A 25357-nucleotide genomic window follows, 5' to 3' on the forward strand; every position below is an offset into this window, starting at 1 on the left:
GGCCTCGGGCCACAAGGAGGGTGAAAGTGAGCGGGGAACCTATGTTGACACCTCGCTGGATCCGTTAATCCGACCTGTGAGTGATGGCCGGGAGTTTGAAAGGCACTTTGTCCAATTAGAATCGTGCAGCAAATTTCCACCTGGCCCTGACAGAGATGAAGTGGCTCTTTTGAGAAGACACAGTGGCTTCCAGCCAGGTAAGAAAGAAGACCAAAAGGTTCTAGTCCAAGTAGCAATTAACAAACCTCTGCACAACCCCCTAAATGCAAATTGAAATATGCGAATTCTCGCAATCAATTAAAACTAACGATTGACATTCACCTTGGCGTGTTTCAAAGTAGACAAACTGCCATGTACACGCCACTGCAACGGGTCAATCACTGTCACAGGGAAAGAAGTCGCGGAGCAGCGCGCAGCAAATGGACTCCCGCTGATACAAATGACAGATGTGTCTAATAAATAGCCTGGCACGTAATAAATTCAACTCTATCCATTTTCTGCAGACCAGAGGTGTAATTTCAACCGTACAAATGTGAAAAATCAAACACTCATTCAACGTTCGGCTTATTCCCTCAGTGCCGTCGAGGTGGAAACACACTCACTGTGCCTAACTGCTGCGTGTCAGCCACTTTCATGCACATCATGCGTTACAATCATTCCCTAAACTAAATTAGGCTTATTTTTGAAGCCAATTTACAAATTAAACCTTTAAAAAAGTAAAAGTTCACCCAAAAAATATAAATACACCTAACTTATTCGTCCTCATGTTGTTCCAAAACCCAACGCTGCTACTTTTTCCATTATGGTTGTATACAAGACACTCAAGAACCAATGATTTTATTATATTGAAGTCCAAGTTGCGCCATATTTGAAATTGTGAAGAATTTAAGTAAATAATGACTGTTCATTAAACAAAGCTATCAAATAACTTCTGAAGCTCTGGAGAAGAAATAAAAGCACACAAATTGTATAAATTACTTTTATGCAGATTGTTTTGTTGTTGTTTTTGGAGCTTGATAGGCTGTATTCATTATAAAAAGTCATTTTATGGAAAATATCTATTTGAAAAAATTATTTCTTTATGTTCCAAGGAAGAAAAACAGCCTACGGGTTTAAAAAGACATGAGGATGAATAAATAATGACTGAATTTTCAATGGCTTGTGCTCCTAAGACGGCAAAACAGATGATTTGATCAAAATCAGAAAGTTTCTTGCTGTTCGAATCGATGCATATCAAGATTTGTAAAATTTGCATTCAGTAACATAACCTTTACCATCCCACAGATGAGTTTCAGAAGCTGTGTTGGCGAATTTCCTCAAACACAGTGGCACCATTGTGCTCCATCTAACTTTTTCTTCGTTAAAATGCAATCAATTGCTATACGTCTGCCAGCCATGTGGTAAAAACTTCAATCTTTTAATCTGAAATTAATGCAGCAATTATAATGGGGTCTCAGAAAGGAATAATTTCACATTTCAAAATCCTTGAGAATTAACTGACGGCTTCCATCTTCCTATTTCTGTACGTCTATTTCTGTCTGTCACGTAAAAATAGGGTTTTAATAACCTGACATGGGGTTAATTATTGCATCCCGGGCGCCATATTAGGAAAATAAAGCGGTAAAACACTGATCGATAAGGCTGATAAACTTTGGCTTAAAGATGGAGGGACGTGATTGGTGCAGAAAACATGACAGCGGGAGAGTCCAGTTCTCCATCACTGTCGGGGTCCAGTGGAAACGTCGTTCTCCATCATTGCTCGATCAGTTCCTTCCCCTGGTCATCTATCCACAAGCTGGGATTAACTATTCATTACGTAAAAGAGAAATCTCATTTTATGTTTATGACATCATATGAAAAAAGACTCAGTCTCACAAGTTAACAATCCAAAGTTTCCAACAGTCTCTGTAAATCTTAATTACTCAGAGGCTAATGATAGTGTTTCAGACCTAAAGCAACGGTCTTTTGGTGCTTTGTTCGGTTATTTGATACATCATAAACAGAATGACTTGGATGGATGCATACAATGCTCATAAATTACACACTTAACCTTTAAAGCAAGCATTTTTTTCGTTAACACTTTACAACATGGTCTAAATGCGTGAACTAATGAACTGTCAATGAGCAATATATATTTTACAGCATTTATTAACTGTTAAAATACAATTCTTTCACTGTCCAAGTTAGTTCACAACTGATGTTAACAAATACAACTTTGATTCAGTGTGAATGGGTCATGAAATGTGAAGTGATTTTTAGTAAGCATGTAAAAAGTACTGTTACTTTGGTCCTAACATTAATAGTACTATAAATAAATAAAACAGTCTTTCAACAGAATTGTTGTTTAAAAAACAAACTCAATGGAGATCACCAGTCAAGACAACTAAAAAAATATTGAAGCGTGACTTTACAAAAACTTCAGTTAATCTACAGAAAAAGCAGAAAGACTATTCCTTTTACTTTCAGTTTTCTTTCCATCCCATGGCTTAAAATGGCCAACTGCTTGATTCTAAAATTGATTAAATCAATGTTAATGATATATATATATATATATATATATATATATATACACAAGCTTGATATTAAATTAAACTTTTTAAAATGTAAAATATTTTACAAAGAAGTACAAATATTTGACAAAGAAGTAGTTTCAATATCATACTAGCTTTTCCTGTATCAAAATTGGTATTAAGGATTGTGACATTTCTGTTATTGATCACTGACATTTTGGAATTATGACAACCCTCAAAGTGTCAGTTCACCCAAAAATCATTAATTTACCCATCATTTACTCACCCTCAAGTTGTTCCAAACCTGGGGTGCGTTTCCCGAAAGCATCGTTAGCCAACTATGATCGCAAGTTCCGCCGTTATCAGCATAGTTCAACGATTTGGTGTTTCCCGAAACCATCGTTCCAACGAACGTTCGCAAACAGCATCGCAAACTTGTGTGGTTGCAACAACAGCTCTGGAGCTGTGGTTAGAAGCATAGTTTCTAGTTTACATGAGATGTAGACTGAATAAATCCTTATCTTTAGCAAAATAAGCAAGCTGACATTCAGTACAACCCGTATTTTTTATTTAGAATACATACAAATGTAATTTACGTCTTTTAGTTTGTCAAGAGATTTAAAGCACCGTTTTTGAAGACTACGCATGTGCGAACGTGCTCAACTATGTAAGAACGAGCCAAATATTGAGTCTGGTAATAAAGCAAAGTAACTGATAAAAATTTGAAATGGTCTTCAGATGCCATGTCTGTAACTTATATGACGAAATCTAGCGTTAATTCGATCTCAAACAGATTAATTAAAAAAAGTTATTAGTCCACCACGTGCGAGACGTCATAAACCAACGTGGTTGAACGATACTTTACGACATTCGGTTTCGGGAAACACTCGTGACTATCTAGTTGATTTCTCCAACGATGCATCGTACTATGGTAGTTAAGCAGTGAGCTATATAGTTGTACGGGAAACGCACCCCTGTATGAGTTTCTTTCTTCTGCTGAACACAAAAGATGATATTTAGAAGAATGTTGGTAACCGAACAGTTGATGCCATGGAAGTCAATGGGGACCATCAACTGTTTGGTTTCCCATATTCTTCAAAATATCTTCCTTTGTGTTCAGCAGAAGAAAGAAACTCATACAGGTTTGGAACAACTTGAGGTTGAGTCAATAGCCGCGTTTCCATTACAGATTTGCACAAAACTTTTGCGTTTTTTTCTAAATATCGATAAAAAACTATTGCAAAATGACGGCGTTTCCATTGACCGATGTTATGCAACTAAAACATAATTTTTTCCTCTCGCGATAAGTCATTTAATAAATCATGGCAACGGACGTTGGTAGGTTTATATATCACAGCCACCGCACTGGCCATTATTATTATTAACGGAAGGAGATGTATGTGTGTTATCCAAACATTAATGGTAAGTTAACTGTGAGCGTCACATATGAGTAGTTTTTGGGTGTTTCTCCCTCATTTCTGCTTCAAGATCTTGATTCTGGCATTTCTTTGAGGTTTAAAATCCAGTATTCCTGTAATTCTTTTTTTCTTTTATGAATTTAATAAACAACTCTGTCTCGTATTCTGTCCAAACACACCGCGCATTCTACGTCAGGTGATTGTAAATGCGCAAAAAAAAAATGTCTGTTTCCATTGCTGTTTTGCGAAATATTTCTTTTTTGAATTGCCTGAAAAACCACCTCATGCGAGCGTAAAAACTTTTTTGCGATAAATGGGAGTTTTTGCGAAATTGACGTGTTTGAGCGTATTTTCAATTCACAATTTCGATTTGCGCAATTTGAACGGTAATGGAAACGCGGCTAATGATAACATAATTTCCATTTTTGGATGAAATATCCCTTTAATAATTCAAATTAAGGAGTGAGCATGCCTTAATTTAACATTTAACAAGTAACTAAAAGGATAAATGGTAGAATAAATGGTGAAATCTCTGCCTGAGAGAGTTAAGTTGAAGGTCAAGAAGGACAAACCGAGTCCTCGGCGAAACCTTGTCCCCTCCCAACCGCTGTAAGACATTTAAATAAGAATGAACTAATGGATTCACATCCAATGCGACTCAACATGATTAATAGTTATGGGCATTGTTTAACCACTCTGGCCCACTGGTTCACTGTAATTTGTAGGGGGGGGTTTAAAAAAAAACGAGAGTGGGTCTCTGATATTAATAATTAGCTGGCTGAATCATCACAGGAAGAGCCGAGTCTGTCCAAGCCTGCACGATTTTAATCAAAGATTGAAAATAGGAGCTGATTATAATCTGCATTGAGAAGTCACTGGGGGTGTTTGAAGAATACGACATGCCCGGATGTGAGGATAATTTGATTAAGAGCTTGCCGCACCTGAAGGGACAGAATTTCGGTCTCTTTTTAACTCTATTTACTGGATTAGGCGCCGCTTCTTAATCATATATGAATAATTAAGTACATTGAGTGACGCTAATTCAAAACACAGCTTATCTTTTTGATCAGCCTGATTTTTATTTGTTAGGGGACCCGAAATTGTTTTAACACGAGAAGGATGAACAGTCACTTAACTTAGTCATCTGAACGCGTGTTAAAACGAGTCAAAATCAATTATTCGCCGAAATGGCTGAATAAATGAAAATTACATGCATGAAACACGTCTGGGGCTGTAAGACCTAAAAATTTAATTTGTCACAAGTGAGTGAAGAATAGGTGTTTGCGTAATTCATGAGACAAAGAGATAGGCCTACCATTAAAAAAAAAAAAAGTAAGACGCATGCATATGAATTACAAGCCAGACGTTTGACTTCAATGACTCGGAATTCACGGCAGATACAAAAACGTCAAAGCCAAGTTCAGGAAATGGCCTACTTTAGCATGTCCCTCCTGCCTCTCCATACTTGCTTTTATGAGCATGGTAGACACATCTTGTGAGGGAACATTTAAAGATGAAAAGCAGACAACATTACACAACATATGTGTCCATTACAAAAGAGTAAGACAACTAAATGGGAACAAAACAAAAAAAATTTTTGGCTCATTTAAAGTTTCGCTAAGACCAGCCTGAAAATCCTGAACCTCTAAACGTCTACAAGACAAAAACAAAGAGAAATTAAGAAACTATTCACTTTCAATGATATTTTCCTCTTCATTTTTACATTTCTTTCCAAGTTATTGGACAAATGACAATTCTACACACACAAAAAAAAACTTAAAGCAAGATCAATTTAATAGAGAAACATATATGATATTAAGCCTGGTCTTAGATAATGCATCTAAAAAAAAAAAAATTTGGAAATTAAATTAAATTAAATACAATCTATAAAATCAAGTCTTAATATATATTGCATTGAATATTTCATATTGAATTGCTATTCAATAAATATTGCATATTGCTTTCAATAAATTTCTGACTGGAAATTATTTCTAAATGGGTTGCAAAGGGGCTGAAAATTGGCAGACACTTTAAAAAGTTTTCCAAAAATTTCTGAAAGTTTCCAAAAATTCTGGAAACTTTCCAACCTATTTCTAAAAAAAAATGTCAGTGTACTTTTTGTTTTCAATGTGGTAAAGTCCGTCCACCACCCATATGCTTCCGCAATGTGACATTTTTCAAAGCGAAACAGGAAATTCAACATTGGAAAAAAAGATTACATAAATAGAGTCAGATCAAATCCATACAAATTAGTCAGATTTCACAAACGAATACAATCTCTCTGCATATTCTATGATGAGATTGACCATCTTCTTCTTTCTGGGTGCTTTCAAGTTAGTTGTTAGCATTAATTTGACATTAAAACAGACTGCAGCATTATGCGTTCGTTATCAAGAGTTGTTTTGGCCTATGGAAATTCCTTGGTCACCCCCTATGTCTCCTGTGAGGACCCAAAGGAAAGACCATTTCCAGGTCCTGCACCTCAGCGTCACGGTCCCCACTACACCACAGCCCTAGTTAGGTCACAGCCCCGCCCCACAACAGTAAATTTAGACCTCTTTAAAGGCTTCCCATAATGCATCTGGAGTGCATTAATTAATTACTATTTAAACTGTCTATCTCAGATACAGAACTTCTGTAAATGGGACGTAGATCTGAGATGTCCCCCGCCGCTGGAGATGTTGCATCAAAATCTGGTTCTTGCCACCAGCTGAGGGGCATATTTGCCAGCCCCAGTTTGGCCACTGGTGGCTTCAACTCCAAAATAAGCTCTCCCATCAGAGCAAAACTTTCAATTTAGTTCAAAGAGGGTAAACCTTGTCTAATTTGGATACCATTAATTATCCATGAAATATCAATATAGGAGATGTGGGACACTTCTTATGATTTTTAAACTGCATTTGAAGTTTACTAGAAGTAAGAGTTAAGCTACCTTGGGTGGTTGATATTTTGAAACGCTTGCCAAAATGTTTGCAGATGGCGCAAGAAACTTTTCGAAAAACTTTTCAAGACCTAGTTTCCTGAAAAGCAAGGACTTTGTCAAAGGCAACAAATTTCAGCAAAAACTGAAAAGGTTTTCCACTAAGTAGATGACAAAATCACAGAGGATGTTTGGTTCGATCTGAAGTATTATTGTCCTTTATGGTGTGATTTTGTCATTGATGCATTCAGTCATAAAATAACCATTGGGCCTCATATCAAAACATCTTGGTTTAATCATTAAACCAAGATGTTTTAAACCATTCTTACATCACAGTTTGACTAAAACGTAAAACCATTTGTAAATCGGCAATGAATTTAGCGACTAAAACCATTCATAAAACTATTCTTACGTAAATTATTAGTGCAAACGTTCATAAAACCATTTTTACGTAAATCACAATTCAACAACTGAAACCACTCATAAAGCTATTTATATGGAATTGTTAATTCAACAATTAAAACATTCTTATGTAAATTGTTGCAGTCAATTAAACAAACTATCAATCAGTCAATCAAATATTTAGAAAACAATTGAATAAATTCAATGTGTAGAACCATTGATAACACCATTCGTACATAAATTGATACAATCAATTCAATGAGTCTGACTATTCGTAAAGCACTTTTGTAAATTTTCAATCAATACAACAACTAAAACATTCATAAAAAAAATTTGTTGAACTTTCAATGTAAAACTATTCATAAAACTTGCCTTATGTAGCATCAACTCAATTGCAATTTATGCAAGATTCGTAAGGTACTTTTACTAAATTTTCAGTTTAACAACCTAAACATTCATAAAACTATTTTCATGCAATTGTCAATCAATTTAAGTAAAACTATTCATAAAACTTGCCTTATGTATCAGTCACAATCAATTCCATAGTAATTTATGCAAGATTCATGCAGCATTTTTTACGTAAATTGTCAATTTCACAACCTAAACATGCATAAAACTTCATCTTACGTAGCAGTCACACTCACAATCATTTAAATATAGCAATTTATACAAGGTTTTAGGAACAAATTACACAGAAACTACTTTGTCTTGTGTTTCAAGCACAAGGTCCATTGCCTGAAGCCCAAAAGCAGGATCAAAGATGACACGCGTGTTAGAGAGCAGAAACCCAAGCACTAACTCTAGATCACAGTAGTCACCTTAACAGCATTTTATAACAGGAACGTCAGTTATGCTTCTTTAATTTTCTACATGACACTACAATTGAAAGCATCTCATGATATCAACGGATTTACGACATCTTCACTCCAAAGGTGAATGTCTGACTAGACGGGCTCCATGGACTTTGAGTTGTTTTGTACAGCAATAATTTCATGTGGAAACGGCGAGACGGATTTCAGGGCTTCTAAGGGATATTGATCGTTCCCAGCTCCACCGTGTTGTTCTGCCCTGTTTATCTAATATAAACCACATCAGAGATCAGTCTTTTAAACCAGTTCAGCACTTAGCGAGAATCTGGCGTCTCTTTAGAGGAAAGACGCTTAACTGAGTTAACTGATTGTTTATGGTCGATCACACACAAATACGTCAAAAGAAACGGCTTAACCTTTGAGCAAACACATTGTAATAACAGCCATCTTAAACCATACCATGGTGTGATGCATGACACCTCTGATGATCAAAAACAAGAACGGGGAGGAAGGCATCATTATGTCAGGAGGAAGGCTGCCAAACAGTGATCGTCACTCCAGGATGTCGGCCTGGCATTCGCCTGGCATCACAACACAACTTGGCTTTGCTCGACCAAGTTGGTCTTTTCAGCTGATGACAAGTCTTCTTTTTTTTCGGAGGGCTCTTAGAAATGGCTGGGTCAAATTTGACCCTATAAAACAAAAAATTAAATGCCAAATTTAGCATAAAGCCTATAACAAGAACTTTCATTGTTACATTATTTTAATAACAATTTAAATGGATTTTCCACTACATTCTCATTACTATACTAAAAATATTGTGATGGCAAAATGTATTTATTCAAATTGTAAGTACTTATCATCGTAATTTAGTTTACAATTGTTATTATTGTGTGTGTGTGTGTGTGTGTGTGTGTGTGTGTGTGTGTGTGTGTGTGTGTGTGTGTGTGTGTGTGTGTGTGTGTGTGTGTGCGTGCGTGCGTGCGTGCGTGCGTGCGTGCGTGCGTGCGTGCGTGCGCGCGTGCGTGCGTGCGTGCGTGCGTGCGTGCGTGCGTGCGTGCGTGCGTGCGTGCGTGCGTGCGTGCGTGTGTGTGTGTGTGTGTGTGTGTGTGTGTGCGTGTGTGTATTAAGTTGTATTAAGTTGAAAAATCAATTCAATTCAGTTGTTATTTTAATAATGTACTATTCACTTTTTATGCTTTTAGGAATATCGGGTACAGTAAAATTCAAGTTTTAAAAAGGATATAAGAGAATCATAAGTTACTGAATAACTTTGTGTGACAAACTCATTGAAATGTAACACATTCTAAATTATGAGAATTATTACTTGACGATATTTTGCATTGTGAGATAACATGATGGTTAAGTGTAAAGTGGGCTCCACAAATATTGGCACCCTTGTTAAATATGCGCAAAACTGACTGTGAAAATGTGTTTTGTGTGTCTTTCATTCAAAATATTCACAAAAAAAGTCAAATTTTCCTGAAATATATGTATTCCACAATTATTGGCGTTTATTAGTTGGTGCAACCTCCCTTTGTCAAGATAACAGCTCTGGGTCTTCTCCTATAATGCGTAATAAGGTTGATAAACATATGGCAAGAGATCTGAAGCCATTCCTCCATACAGAATCTCTCCAGATCCTTCAGATTCAGAGGTCCATGCTTGTGGACTCTTCCCACAGCTTTTTTATGGGATTTGGGTCAGAAGACTGCTATATGTCCATGGCAAAACCTTCACTTTGCATCATGTTCATGCTAGAAGATGCGACCATGGCCAAGTTCAAGCTTGCTGACGCGGTCGGTCAAGTGTTGATTTGACATCTGCTGGAGTTTATGATGCCGGGTGTATCCTAACAAGTTGTCCAGAGTCTTTGGAAGGAAATTAGCCTGCAACAGCATTAAAGATTAAAGCTACTTTTCTCCATAGCCGTTTCTGTCTATGCCAAACCCACCCACCGTGTGTTTTCCCAAAAAGCTTTATTTTGGCCATATCTGACCATTAAAACCCAGTCTCACAGAAAGTTCTGGCAAACTGTAGGTGCATGACATTGCTGTCTGATGTCACCAAAATATTTTTATTGCAACCTTCCCAAACAACTTGTGCACTCTAAAAAAAAATAATATGATCAATAAGTTATGACAACATATGTTTTACATTGCTTTAACTCATTAAAATAATTTAAGCAATTTTCAACTTTATGTTATACAAGATATATCATTTTTTTAAAGTCAGTTTAATGTCATTTAAGTTGAAATGACTTAAATATCCAAGTTGACTGTACTTAAAATGAATGACTATAGGAATTCTGCCTGTGCGCCACTTCATATTTAGATCTCATTGAAACAGGAGGTCCTGACTTATTACTAGGTGAACAAAAAAACTTATGAATGGGAATATACTACAGTTAGAATTTGTAGGGGTGCCAATAATTGTGGAATACATGTTTCAGGGATTTGTGATGATATTTATTATATATGATATATATTTATATTTTTCTTTCAACTATTTGAGTTTATTTTGTGAATAATAAAAGAATGAGGAGAAATTGCAAAAACAAATTTTCAGTCATTTTTGCTCATATTTACCAAGTTTACCAATATTTGAAGAACCCACTGTATACTTGTTTTTTCATTATGGTAATGATAAATTAGTTATTTTTCAAAGTAAGAATTTCTCCAAAACAGTGTGTTAAAATGTACTGCATTACAACAACAAAACACAAAAAATCATGAACATCTATAACAAAACAATAAAAAATCTATTCTCTGGACAATTTTGAAAACGTACGTAAAGCATCCTTTTAAAGCTGGAATGATCCTCTACGATTCATTATAACAGAATGAAAAACAGTGACCAGAAACAAACTTATATGGGTTTGGAAAAATTATAACAAAATGTAAATTTGTGCGAGTAACACGAGTGTCCCTTTTCCTTACTTCAGATCAAGATTTGGGGACGCAACTGCTTCCAGATAAGCACAGAAGGGAGACTTCCTCTACAAGCCTGTTCAAGCACAAGGAAAATCCTAATCCCCGCTATTTGAGAATGTCACCGGCTCCTGAAAGCATGGCTGTCAGATAAAGCTGCACACACCAGCATGGGCTTCAGGACAGCTTTTTCCTACAGAAACCTTGTTTAGAGGCCTCCACTCCTCCACGGCCCATCCGTCTTCTGTCATCGCTGGGTAAACATATACGCCACCGCTCCTGCCCACAACCCTCAGAGTAAAATAGCGCTGGCTGCAACGTTAAAAGTCCTCAGACTGGGGCCAGTGACTGGAGCCCGTATCACGCTGGGGTTTCCAGCAGCATATTGCTGACCAGCCAACAAAAACAACTGGCACGGCCAGACAACCATTAAGAGGTGTGTGCTCCATTAAAAGCAGCATGTAACTGCATATCTGTAGCCAGAAGTTAGCGGAATAGTTCATGCAAAAGTGAAAAATCCATCATTGTTTATTCACCCTCCTGTGCGACTCAATATCTTAATTTTTTTTTTTTCATATACTGCCAACTCTTTTTCTTATGATATAAAAAAAAAAAAAAAAATTATAAAAAAAAAAAAAAAAGTAAAATAGTCCAGGGACCCTCAGGTATGCAGAAGGAGTTGCACAAAAGGCTTGAGAATAATTTTACAAAATTATATATTTATTATGTCTGTCAAAGTTAAACATGTTCAAGAATTTGTGTTAATTAATGCAATATTTGACACACTGTTTTGGAAAAATGTTCACTGTTAAAAATTCTAAAAAATTATTTATTTAAACTGTAAATATTTATCAGTCATTTATTTAATTCACACATGTAAAATAAAAATACTGTATTTTAGTCACGATAATCTAACAAGATTAACTTATATGGGAATTACAAAAGCACTTTATGTGCCAATGCATTATGGTAATGAACATTTTGGGGGGAAATGAGTTTAACTATCATGCTAATTATTTTACAATGCTAAATATCCTTAAGAAATAGGTAACCCAAAAAAAATTAATATAGAATGTGTTATATTTCAAGTTAGTTAACTACTTTTATGATTCTCTCTGTATACCCATTATTTGTAATAGCATAAAAAGAGTGACCAGTACGTTATTAAAATAATAACTGAATATTAAAATAATAACTTAATTGAACGGTCCACTTGTAAAAATATTTTAATAAAATTGCATTAGTGAAATTATTTCCTTTGACAATGGCCAATTATTTATTTAGAAAACATTGCTTTTCTAAGTGTCACACTTTGTCATGGCATCATATTTTTTTAAAGTACATGGACATATTTGGCTGCCTTTATTTAAATTTTATTTTAAGCATTAAAAACAAACATTTGGTGCATTCATTCTTTCTGGGTGATCCATTCCTTTAAAACCAGACAGGGTGGTGTAATGTTGAATTTGTTAAACTGCACAGGTTAAAGGTAGGGTAGGCAATTTCGGAGAGGCTAGCAATAGCGAGCTAGCTTTGAAAGCATAAGATCCCACCCTTCTTTCAGAGCGTCTCAAACTGCGCCTCCTTCAAAACACATGAATTGTCACGAGACAAGAGACGGTGTTAAACTACCTCATGTCTCAAGGCGCATAATATTACAATAATAATGAACATGAACAACTTACAGAGCTCTAGTTGTACCTCTAGTTGACTGCTGCAGATTCAATTCAGCATTGATAGTGTTGACATTGAAACGCATAAATCCGAGTCTGATGACTTGAACAGCAATGATCGGGGTTGACCTCTCTAAATTACGGTTACAACATGGAGTGAACGCAGCTTAAGCTCGTTGTTTTGGTTGAGGAGGAACTGTAAAAAGCGGCTGCTGTTTGTTTTCGGCGCTCTGTGACTGACGTCTGTCTACAACTCTACATAGCCTCATTGAACATGCTGGTGACGTGTGATGTCTGCGTGAGCAGGTGCGCTGAGCTATGGAAATATATATGTTGACAGGCAGGTAGGACATCGGTCGGACCGAATGCAATGATTGGACGAAAATGTTTTGGTCCTGAGACTTCCAAAGAAGATATATACATGTTTTAATTAGGGCTGTCCGTTAAATGCGTTATTAACGGCGTTAACGCAAACCCATTTTAAGGGCGTCAATTTTTTTATCGCGAGATTAACGCCTAGCAAACTTTGTAGTTTTTTTCACATGCTTTTGCAACAACTAGTAACGTTATTAAAACTACAACACCACACCGGATCTAGCTAGACCAGAAACAAAACAACAGCCGCCAAAGAGTGGACGAGAAGCGCAGAGCCGAGCCGCGTCTAGGACAACTGAGCGCGTCTAGCACATCGGACGCGCACTTTCTCAGTCTATGGCCAGCAATAAAAATGCTGAATGGCGCCGCCGGTGTGTGTACACTCATAGAGAATAATGTGTTAGAATTTTAAATACGAGCCGCTGCGCGACGCGGCGCTTCTCGTCTGAACGTTACGTTTTGAGTGGATGAATGATGAGCGCGAGACGCCGAAATGGAGGCCAATAAAGATTCTGAATGGAAAGTTTACTTTTAAAAAGTTGCCAAATGGTTCAATTGACAAGACCAAAGTAATCTGTGTGTTTTGTCGTTGTGAACTGAGCTATCATCGCAGCACATCCAGTCTGAAATACCACTTGATGGTCAAGCACACACACAGCTGATGCGTTTCTACGCCCACTCGTCAATATCAGTAACGTTACCTCGTCAGTATTTCTTTCACCCTTTTATTGATGGACAGTGTTACATTGTGTGAGAGATTATTTGCTCCAAGTGAGAATGTTGGTGTGAAATTGAACACATATGCCAATATTGTTTTCAATAATAAAAAAACATTTGTACAAAGCAAGCCGATCCACTTTTCCATGTTGATAAGAGCATTAAAATGAGAAAAAAATAATGGGACAAAAAGAAATCAAGAGACATTTAGAATAGATAAAAATGTGCGATTAATCGCGAGTTAACTATGACATTAATGCGATTAAATATTTTAATCGTTTGACAGCCCTAGTTTCAATATTTAGACCACTTCTATTATTTATGGCTATAATGCAAAGAGTGTTAACAAAAAGTGTTTATGAAAAACAAATTGCCTACCCTACCTTTAATCTCGAGCACATTGGGCGATGCGACGTTGAACGCTGTGCAATATCGGTTAGGCTAATAGGGTTTGAATACAGGGGCTCAGCTTGGCTCATTCAGCCGCTAAAAAATCCCCCCTGCTGGAAGGAGTCAATCAGCACACCGCCAGGTGACAGATTTCACCATCACACTCTGACACCGAGGCTGGGAGCAAGCAAAATATTGTTGTCTGCCATGCCAACTAATAAGTAATTATAGGCTAGTCCTTCACAGATGGCGGACCCCACAGTCATTCCGCTGTCTTCCAATAAAGGAGAAATTAAGTTAAGGCGCTGCTCCGCACATGTGCATCTGCAACACGAACAAGCCTGAGTCTAAACAAGCGGCGAACGTGCCTGAGAGTTAACAGGAAAGAGCCCATTAAAACAAGCTCACGACGCTGCAAATCTACTCAACCTGATTGATGTAAAGCCCCTGATTCGTGCGCAGTGCACAGGTGTGTCATTATGGAAGTGTGCACTAAAAGGTTGGAAATCAAACCTTTGTTTGGAGTTACTCCAACTAGAATGATCGAAGATGCCGTTCTTCCAAAATCTACAATACTAATACTACCCTTAAGTTAAGGGTCAGAATACAGTTTAAAAGGGCTGTTTTCTATTTGAATATATTTTAAAATTTATTCCTCTGATGGCAAAGCTGAATTTTCAGCATCATTACTCCAGTCATCCAGTCACATGATCCTTCAGAAATCACTCTAATATGCTGATTTGCTGCTCAAGAAACATTTATTAAGTTGGAAAGAGTATTTTTCTTACAAAAACGCATCGCTTCACTTCAGAAGGCCTTTATAACCCCCTGGAGCCATATGGATTACTTTTATGATGGATGGATGCACATTTTTGGGCTTCAAAATCTCAGTTACTATTAACTCCCATTATAAAGCTTGGAAGAGCCAGGGTATTTTTTTTATATAGGCTATCTCCGATTGGCTGAAAGAAAAAAAGTAATATACACCTAATGGCTTGAGGATTTTTGGCTGAACTATCCCTTTAAGACACACAATTCAATCAATACCCAATTGATAAAACCAAGTCCCCACATTTTTTTTACATTAAATAACCAATTTCCCTTACACGTGAGATTATACAAGTAAACTTGAAGCAAAAGACCTAGCTCTAAAGCTACAACACACAAGCCTGAACTTATATAGCTGATAAAAACTGACCATTAAAGATGTCACATGTAGTCATAACACCCTCTCTAAAAGATTTAAGCATTTGTGCGCTTGCTCATCTGACCCGCCATCAATCGGCTCCTCTTAAATAAGAGCTGAAGTGTCAACACTCAGGGTTCAAGCATCACGTGCCGCTCTTCAGCTTTGCCTTTCAATTCCTGCAAGGTCAAATGTGATGAGTTCTTTTGTGGATGTGGACAAGCAAAGGTAAAAAGAATAATATCAAGAAAAAATGAAGTCCGAATTGTTGTGTCAAAGGCCAAGTGTGGGCATTGTGTAAAACAAAATCTGTTCCTTCCCAAATGTCTTCACATCCAGATGTTGGTTTCTGTGGACAAAGCTAAGTGTACCGTCTGAACAGCGCACTATAATTTGCAGAATGCTTCGGATGTTTGACACAAAAAACTAAGCCACAATGGCTGATCATTTACTTTTTTTGTCGGATCATTTTAGATGTGTGCGTTAAACCTAGACAAATATATATCTGATCTGAATAACAATGTAGATTCAATTCCTTAAGTTGAAAAGAAATACATATTTTTCTTTGCGTTTTTCACGTACAGACGACAACATGGTAGAAACGATCCCCGTTCGTTCACACAGATCCGCGAAAAACGACTAAAAACGCTGTATTATGAGGCCAAGCCAGTAGGTGGCGATGTCACTTTGTAAAGAAACATTATGCGCCTAGAGACTGAACACATAACATGCGTGTGCATAAAGTCACGTTTTCACAAATTCGCATTTTTGTAGTTTACACGGAGACGATAACGGTATAGTTTTTAAAAACGTGCACTTTTTGCTTTTTCAGGCCCCCAAAATGCGGTTGTCGTGTAAATAAACGACCAAAATGCATAAAAATGTCAAATTTTTTGTTGAAAACAAGTGTCATGTAATGCACGACTAGACCAGCACAATTTTGTGCTGACGATTAATTGTTATACAGATCATTGCAATTAATGTTTCAATTCTGTTTTGTTCAAGTCACTTACAGTATAAGCCGAATACATCATTTTTTTTTAGGAATCGTTTATAATATAGCAAATAATAACGTTTGTAATTAAAATAAGCCCATATGAGTCGCTGTAATGTAATACTATTTAGAACCACGTTCAGGAAATTAATTAATAATCGAACATGCCACTTATAATAAATTTAACACAGGCAAAATACAAAAGTTACGTAAAGAGAAACAGAATGGATGTGGACTGACTTCTTTCCTGAGATTTTCTGTCCATAAGTTTCAACATGCTGATATTATTTGTTTAAAAATGAGTCTATTGGGTGACATTTAGGTCAACATTACAAAAATATTTTAACAAGTCTCACAGGCAAAAAGGTACCAAAATATCTGGCAATAAAACCAAGCCAAGTGCGGATTACGGTTGTCTTTCCTCAAAATGTATCATATACTTTCTCAATAAAAGGGGCAGACAATGTTTGAACTTGAATAATCTAATAGCACTATCCGAACTGAATGCATAAAGGCAAGCTCCAATTAACGGACGCAGAGTTACTAGCCTATGTTTTCATCAGAGATTGAACCGGTCATCCTGAATCTTCCAAAAGCCTCAGTCATATTCCCTTTTCACTTGAGATTAAAGCAATGTGGTTTGCTTCATTTCATAGATCCGCGGAAAAGTGGTTAATTCATCCCTGCGCTGAGATCCCCCCCGAAACCCACAGTCACAGCCAATGCAGCGAAAGCCAAATAAACTTACTTACACACCACAAGCAAAACCACAAACTGCTTGTGGTTAACTAATAATAACCAGTTTGGCATGTGGCGTCCTACTGAGCGCAATTATGAGATCTGACTAAACCGCAATCTTAAGTGTTTAGGCAGCCAAAATATGATTAACTGTAACAGCTGCTCAAACATGTACTTGAGTGTGACATTCAAATGTACGGATAGTCTAAAACAAATGTATATGGTCCAAGGACATAATAAGCTTTTATAACAAATCAGCATGTATGAAAATGTATTGTTGAAATGTATACTGTCTCTTACAGTGTGTATTGGGGCTGCACAATTAATCAGAAAAAAAAGTCACGGTCAATGAAACTTGATGTCAAAAGTCCAAGATAAAATATAAAAAGTTATCACACTCGTCACGTGTACACTTTTAAATGTCACCAAGTAAATTTAGGGTTTAGGTGTTTATGTTAGATCTCATGTTTCATTGAAATTATGCAATTTGCTACCTTAAATTTCACTACCTTAAAAAGTCATTTCGAACTTAAATTAAATTAAACTGGCTTTAAAAAAGTTGCAAATTGCTTAACTTATTTAGATTAGTTAAAGCAATGTAGAAACAGGTCATACCTTATTTGTCATATCATTTTTACAATGTAATTTTTATTGATTTGTCAATCATATAGCACTATCACGCTGAAAAAATCTGCACAAAAATAGTGGAAGAAAAACAATTATAAAGTAAAATTTAGATATTCATATATTAATCAATAATAGTAAATTATGAATGATCAATAATAATAAAATAGTATTAATATTCATAATATGAACTAACAGCTGGGAATCAACTTTCCTAAACTTTACTACCATTATTATCAATATTTGGTCAGTTTATTGTAAATTCGCATTTTTGAGTCCCTCTGAAATGTCCTATGGGTTTAGAATGATGGATTTTGATCAATTGAGTCAATTAAGCTGTATGGTTAACATTAATTGAATAACATAACTTCTATCATTTGAATCTAGCAATCATACCTCAAACAAACATGAGTTCTCAATGCAGATTTGTTGCTAAAATGTTACTAAATAAGGACAACAACTACCAAAATGATGCGATTGTGCGTCCCTGCTGAATCAGAAAACCACTGTATTCCTTCCAACCAACATAAATGCTTCAAAATTCATATTTGAAGTATGACTGTATCAATTATGCTACAGAACAAATAGTCTCTTGCGTACTTAATTCGAGTCATAAATCACAATCCGTCATTGTAAAACGGCCTGACATCATGACCACACAGGTCTGTTGACTCTCTTGGTGTGTTTGTTGTACAAGTCTTGCGTAAGTAAAGTGGATTTCTAACACAGGAGAACAGGACGGTTCCACTGAACACTTAGTTTCTCATCGCCCATTCACACAAGGGTTACATAACAGGACTAAGGCGTTCTTTCTTTTGCCTTTCCCTTCCAGATGCACTTTAGTCCTGCTGTAATGGGTTGGGGTGAATATAGGTCAGCAGGTTAGGAGTGTCTCAAAGTCAATCTCCTACTTAAAAATAAAATGGTACAGACTTGCCTAAAAACTCCCATCCGGACAGAGCCTCCCTATACCTGCCTCTTCTGACTGAGATTACATAACTGCACAGAGCTGGGAAAGTACCATGCAACAACACAGTGAAACAACGTCCTTTTAAACGGATAGAAAAAGAGAACGGATGGTTCATTATAGATGCATTAGGATTTAAATCATGCGTCAAACTCATGTGCTATTCAATGTAATTTCTGCAAATTTTCTTATTGACGACAAACATGAATAATTTAGGCGTAAGGAAATACGCAAGAGCTCAACTCGCTTCACAGTCCAGCGGTAACGTTTTCGTCTAGGAAGCAAGTGGACCCGAGTTCGAATCCAGAACTTGCATAGAATTTTGCTTAATAAACCAAGCGAAAACAAAACGACATTACGCAAAGTATCGCTACACACATTTGTCACGGTGCAATACAAAACACAATAATCACAGAGTTCAACATTACAGATATTGAATGATTTTTTTTCCCCCGTGCTCTGTTTATGGCAAAACTTGTTACATAACCAGCTTACATTCCACATTCAACATCAGCCTCTAAATATACCCTTCAGCTCGACACATAACAACCCGAAAACAGATTCACAATGTTATTTTACACTGTGTCATGTCACTTGTTCACTTTTTTGTCTGATACATTTTGCACTGAACTTGGATGAGTTGAATAGAGACAGTGAAGGGGGAGTGGCTATAAATCTACTGTCTACTGTAAATCACAAGTATTTAGAATTTAGAATTAAAATTAGATATTAAATCATAACGGGAAGTTAAAATGCCTTGTATATATTATACATGCAAATTGATAAGGCATTTAAGTGTCTCAGGATCAGAAAACGTGCAATGGGCAAGCAGAGGCATGCTGATAACCAATGAATGAAACGTAAAAATATAACGCTTAAAAAAATAAACATGCATAAAAACACTGCGCGAGTGCGCGTGTCAAATTCTACCATTGCCTCAGTCTCATTTAAACAGTCAGGTCCATATAAGTTCGACTTGTTATCATGCACATTAGCTACACATATATTTATGTTATTGTAAACCATTATTTAAATCCAAAATTAACTTTCATATTGTCACATTTAGATTTTGTTGATAAACGAATCTGAATATTTTTTTAGTCTTCAGTGTCAGTGGTGCTGTCATACATCCAACAATGGCAGGCTCGTTCGGTTACAAAAACAGCAACTCTAAAAGCATCTCAATTCTGATATATTTCATAAAAAAATGCCGTTTATTCTAATTCACCACGCGCTTTCTCAGTGAAACAAACGCACTGGGATCGTTTTTACGCGGCGCGCGCACCATTCAAGTTGAAATGAATTCACTTTGAAGTTTTTGCTCATCAATACTACGGAGAATCAATGTCGTATCGATTCCAAATAATCAATGTCTCTCACCTCTGTTGGTGCTGGAGCAGCTCTGCCTGCGCACCGGGGCTTGGTGCTCAGCTTTGCGGAGGGTCTCCAGGTTTACCGGGGTTTCCCTGACCGGGGTAACCGGCTCTGAGACGCCGTTGCCCGGGTCGCTCGCTGGATCTGGAGGGGACTCCATGTTGTGATTTCTTTTGGAGCTATTGCTGCTGGTGTATCACGATGCGCCGCGATGCGACTCAGAGCTCAGAGGTTTGGTGTAGCTTTGTATTTTTCTAGCAGAAGTAAGAAATGTTGAACAGGCGAGTGTGTAGACAGACAGAGGTGGGTGTGTGTGTTTGATTGTCCACTGGCAGCGCTAGAGAGGAGCTCCGGTGCAGCCGCTCAACAGGGAGACACTGTCAATAGCCGATGAATGGATGTGTGTGAGACCTATTAACAGTGGAACTTTCATGTCTTTGCCCATGTTCTAATGATACACGATTTGCGACACATAATATGAGATTTCTAAGGGCACATATTGCGCTATTGCACAGAAGACATTCTGACAGGATCTTATGGTATACGTTTTTATAATCCCTGCACGTGTGGTTTATGAGCTGATGCAAAACGTAGGTTATGCATGAGAGCTGAAATAGCCTATACACACACACACACACACACACATCAAGACACTAGCAAATTACATTACAGCATTTGCCTTATTACATTTGGTTGCTCTATATTAATATCTAAATATTTTATAAATTGTATTTCTTTGTCAATTCCATATCCAAACATACTAATTTTAAGTCCCTATTTTTTTAAGACGTAAAATAATGCATAGACACAAAATCAAAATGTGTTCACAAAACAAACAAAAATGTACTTTGCATACCACTCTTTTTTATATTCTTTACTTTCTAATTTTCCTTTATCGTTTGAGTTTATGTTAATAAAAACAAGCATTTGTATGCCCTGTTTTTGTCTGTAAACTGTGTACAGTAAATTCATGCAAAAATGTCCATCATCACTATTTATCGCATCTTTTAGCAACGTAAGATGTATACATTACATATCAAGGTTTGGCAGCATAAATGCCTATATTATAATTTCTAAAGTAGCCTATCATGTGTTTTAACCTCTAATTGCTTCTGAATCCTGGAGACAAATAGGCCTGTGTGTGTGTGTGTGTGTGTGTGTGTGTGTGTGTATGTGTGTGTGTGTGTGTGTGTGTGTGTGTGTGTGTGTGTGTGTGTGTGTTCATTTTAAGGTATTTCTTATATTCCTCCCTTGCATATGAAAGGGTTAATAAAGATTCAAGATATTTATTTTATGATTCTGATGATGCATATGCTATTGGCGGGAAACCAAACAGCACATATAATGTGCTAATATGAAATGATTGCACATATCCACAAGTTACACCTCTTACTATATAAACTTGCATTTACCAACACATTCAGCTTGTGCACTGACTAAAATAACAAGTGTCACTCTGGTTGTTTGTTTAATCAGTGTAAGAGCGCAGTAGATTAAGTTGGTCTGAGCTCAGTTGATCAAAGCCTTAACACTTTGCCTTCAGGGAAAGCGAGGTTTATAGCAGCATGTTAAGGGCGTGTTTTGATACTAAACAATAGCAAACTTGAGGGGCCCTTATTAATGAAATATTTCGTTTGGTGTCACAGCAGTCGCGAGCTCTCCCTGCGGCGTTGTAAACAGCATGCATGACGCACGTGATCAGTGCGGAAGAGCCACGCCCCCTCAGAGCGCTGCACGTGGACTTTGGCATGGTCTTAAACAAGTCAAGTTCAGGTCACCGCGTGCACGAGTAGGCTACGTCGAAGTGGTTACGTTTAAGTTAGCTCAGAGGTCAGAAAGGAATGGTCACACTTCACAATAAGGTCTCATTTGTTTAGCCTACATTAAGTATTAACTTATGTAAGCTAACAATGAGCAATATTTTTTAAAAGCATAAATTAACTTTTTTAATGTTAGTTGATACAAATGTTCAAGGTAGTTCACAGAGCATTAACCAAACCAAATACGAAGAAAAAAATATAAAATCCTATAGGTATGAGCTTTTGGGGAAAAAAATCAATAGCTCTAGTATAAACTTTGACTGTGAACGAAAGGTAGCTACAAGTATTATGCGATTAAATATCAACATAATTAATATATTATACACTTTTATGCAATTAATTCTCACAATAATTTATATGTCATCAGTTAAGCGTGATATGCTGTAATGTCACAATAAAGTTGAATTGTGGGATATAGAGCTGCTTAAAGTGTACATCGGAGTAGACTCGCTCCCTCGGTCGAAATCGAGGGAACGAGGGTCTGTCCATATAAACTTCCCTCGTCCACTTCACAAGGTGGAACGCACTTCAAAATGGCGGGTGGAACGCACTCAGTCCTTCAACAGAATTCAATGTGATTTTACAAAATAAAACATGACAGAAACTGTATTTCGCAACACTTTTTGTTTCTGGAACATCAACGAACACCACTAACCACTCGGTGAGTTTAACAGTTTTGTAAACGAACATTATTGGCTGTTTTAATGACATTTTTGGACATGCCCATTGACTCCAATGTTAAATGGGTCCATGGCCAATTCTATTATAGTCAAAAACTCGAGAGAGGAACCATTGTCAAAAAAATGTTGTCCACCACTCTTGTTCATCCAAAACAAACTACAATATAGACTCAAGGTGTTAAATACCGGAATTATCCTTTAACTTAACTTAAGACACTCATGCCACATTAAAAATGTATGAATGTCTTTACAATATAACATAATATGAAACTAAGTGTCATTAAGCAAGTAATTTTACAACAATATTTTTTTTAGGTTTCAAATTATAATAAAAGTGTTTGGAAGCTTTCTTGTGAAATGTTGGTGCAACATGTTCATAGTGAATTCGATGAACTCATTTTTTTAGGACACCTGTGAACTTTATGTCCTCTAAAAAAATCCCTTCAGGACCAGTTGGTTAAAAGTAATTTCTCAAATGTCCCGGAAATAAGACGTTAGTTCCAAGAAAAGCTTTAGCATTAAAGTATCATATTGAAGTGTGTCCAAAAAAATTTTTTAGGGCCACTTTCATCAATCTTTCATCATAGATAAACATCTGATGGTCCACTGAGGCGAAGATGCCCAGGCAGATGTTTTTTTTTTTTAGTACACTGGATGTCCAAACATGCTGACATCAGCAAGAGTTTCATTTTTGCTAGTTAATTTTTGAGTCTGCATTATGATGACAGAATTTTCCTGTCAGAGTCCATTTTGAAGAATTGATGATATCTATAAAGGTCCTGTGCACGAAATTACATGAATAAAGTCAATTTTGGTCAAACTAGAATGATATGTTAAAGTAAAATTTTGTGCATCTACAAAAAGTTTTGACAGGTTACAATAACTCTACACCATTTTTCTGCTTGTCAGCCTATAATTATTGTGATTTCAGCATCATAACTATCTGTACTATGAATCTTTTTTTCTGATTTGATCAGTTGTTTCTGGCAAGGTTTGAGATGGTGTGTTTACACTGACGATGGCCTCCAGCCATGTAATAATCCATCTTCAAACTGCACGGCAAGATCAAACTTCCAGCAATGGCAAGACATCAAGAGCCCCTCCACGTTTGACTGTTTTCAGCCACTTCATTTTCACAATAAGGAATCGACTTTGACATGCTACAGTAGCTTTTCTTTTTTAAATTGTTCATCTCACGGAGAAGACAATTGCTTGTTGTGCTTTTCTCGACATAATGGCAACGGTAGTTATTTGAGTAGGGAATGGATTCAGGGAGAATAAATAACAGGGATCTTACTTGAAAAAAAGAGAGGAAAAAGACTGTAATGAAGCACAGCCATTAAAGAATGTAGAATTGCACGGTATAATCTTTTATACACAAAAATATACACAATAAACAAAAAAACAAACTGTATTTAATAATTAAAAAAAAAAATAGTTTTGCCTAAATACAAAGTTTGTGCTTTATAATAAATAAGAGTATATTACAAATATAAAATTATTTAAAATGCATATATTATAATGTATATACTATTTGATATTACTTCTCTTTTATTAATTTATTATTATTTAATATTAAATCTAACATTCTTTTTATGAAATACCTTGCCTATAACATGTTTGTGCCTTATAATAAATAAATATAAGATGTAAACATTCATAAACATATATAGGCTATACGTATAAGGTGTGTTCATAAAATAAGTATATTGAAAAATACCATATATTTATTATAAATAGTCTATTATTTTATATTTCTTCACATACAGTATATATATATATATATATATATATATATATATATATATATATATATATATATATATACAACAATTTTTAATGAACTGCTTTGCCTAAATAATGGATTTGTGCTTAATAATAAATTTGATTATATAATATAAAATGTAAATAAAATATGTATATGAAAAAATACAGCAATAAACATGATTATTAAATAATTATTTTAGAAGAATAATTGTATTATTTATTTTATATTACTTTACTACATACATTTTTACTAATATATTATAAATTAACATGTACAATGTAATTTACATAGTATAAAACTGACTTTTATACAATATTCAATGTTGTATTAATATTCTATTAAGTTAATGTATTATATATATTACACATTATGTTATATATTTACACATATATTATTTGAAATTCTATCATTTTGGGGGGTTGGATTATCTGTATGGCCAGTCATTTGTTATTTAAAAGTTAAAGTCTGCGTATTAATCAACAAATCATTCTGAATGAGTTCAGCCTGGAGCTTTTGCTGTGCATCTGTCATCAGAGTTTTATTATCCTTTTTTCTGCTATTATTATTTCCCATTACTAGACTACTATTATCTAATCTTTGTGGATCACCTCTACATAGTCTGCATGGCCTCTTGACTTCAGGTCCCGTGATTTAAAAGCGTTTTATGATGTCTGGGTGTTCCTCGCTGTGATTGCTTACATGTTTTCTCATTTACTCTTTATAACAAGCCTGTCAGGCAAATAATGTCTCTCATTTCTCCTCATTTTCGAGATGATAGTCACTTCAGCAGTGATGAAAGATAAATCGCTGCTGTTTCTGTGTGTAATTGCACTTCTACGGTGAAAAAGATGAAAATATGTAGTCTAAATTGAAATAAGTTGATCTTATGATGTTTACTTATATTGTTGTTAGTTAAAAGCTGGGACCAACACTGTAGTTGCTACCTTAAATTGTTTAAGTACAATCAACTTGGATGTTTAAGTCATTTCAACTTAAAGGTGCACTGTGTAATTTTTAGCGGCATCTAGTGGTGAAGCTGTGAATTGCAACCAGCAGAAGTTA

The 25357-nt window shown here is 36.0% G+C and overlaps 1 protein-coding gene across 2 annotated transcripts in view; it reads right to left on the reverse strand.

The window, feature by feature from the left end:
* Positions 1-20416, reverse strand: part of roraa (RAR-related orphan receptor A, paralog a) — a 294410-nt gene extending 273994 nt beyond the window's left edge. The window contains exon 1 of one of the 2 annotated variants that reach the window (XM_079603258.1): positions 20034-20416. In XM_079603258.1, coding sequence (XP_079459384.1) covers positions 20034-20187 — 154 coding nt within the window. In that variant the 5' untranslated portion in view covers positions 20188-20416. The remainder of the gene's footprint in view (positions 1-20033) is intronic. The other variant, XM_079603259.1, reaches the window with a different exon arrangement.
* Positions 20417-25357: the final 4941 nt, after the last annotated feature.

Source organism: Phoxinus phoxinus (genome assembly GCF_949152265.1).
Source record: "Phoxinus phoxinus genome assembly, chromosome: 25".
In the NCBI taxonomy this organism is placed as follows: domain Eukaryota; kingdom Metazoa; phylum Chordata; class Actinopteri; order Cypriniformes; family Leuciscidae; genus Phoxinus; species Phoxinus phoxinus.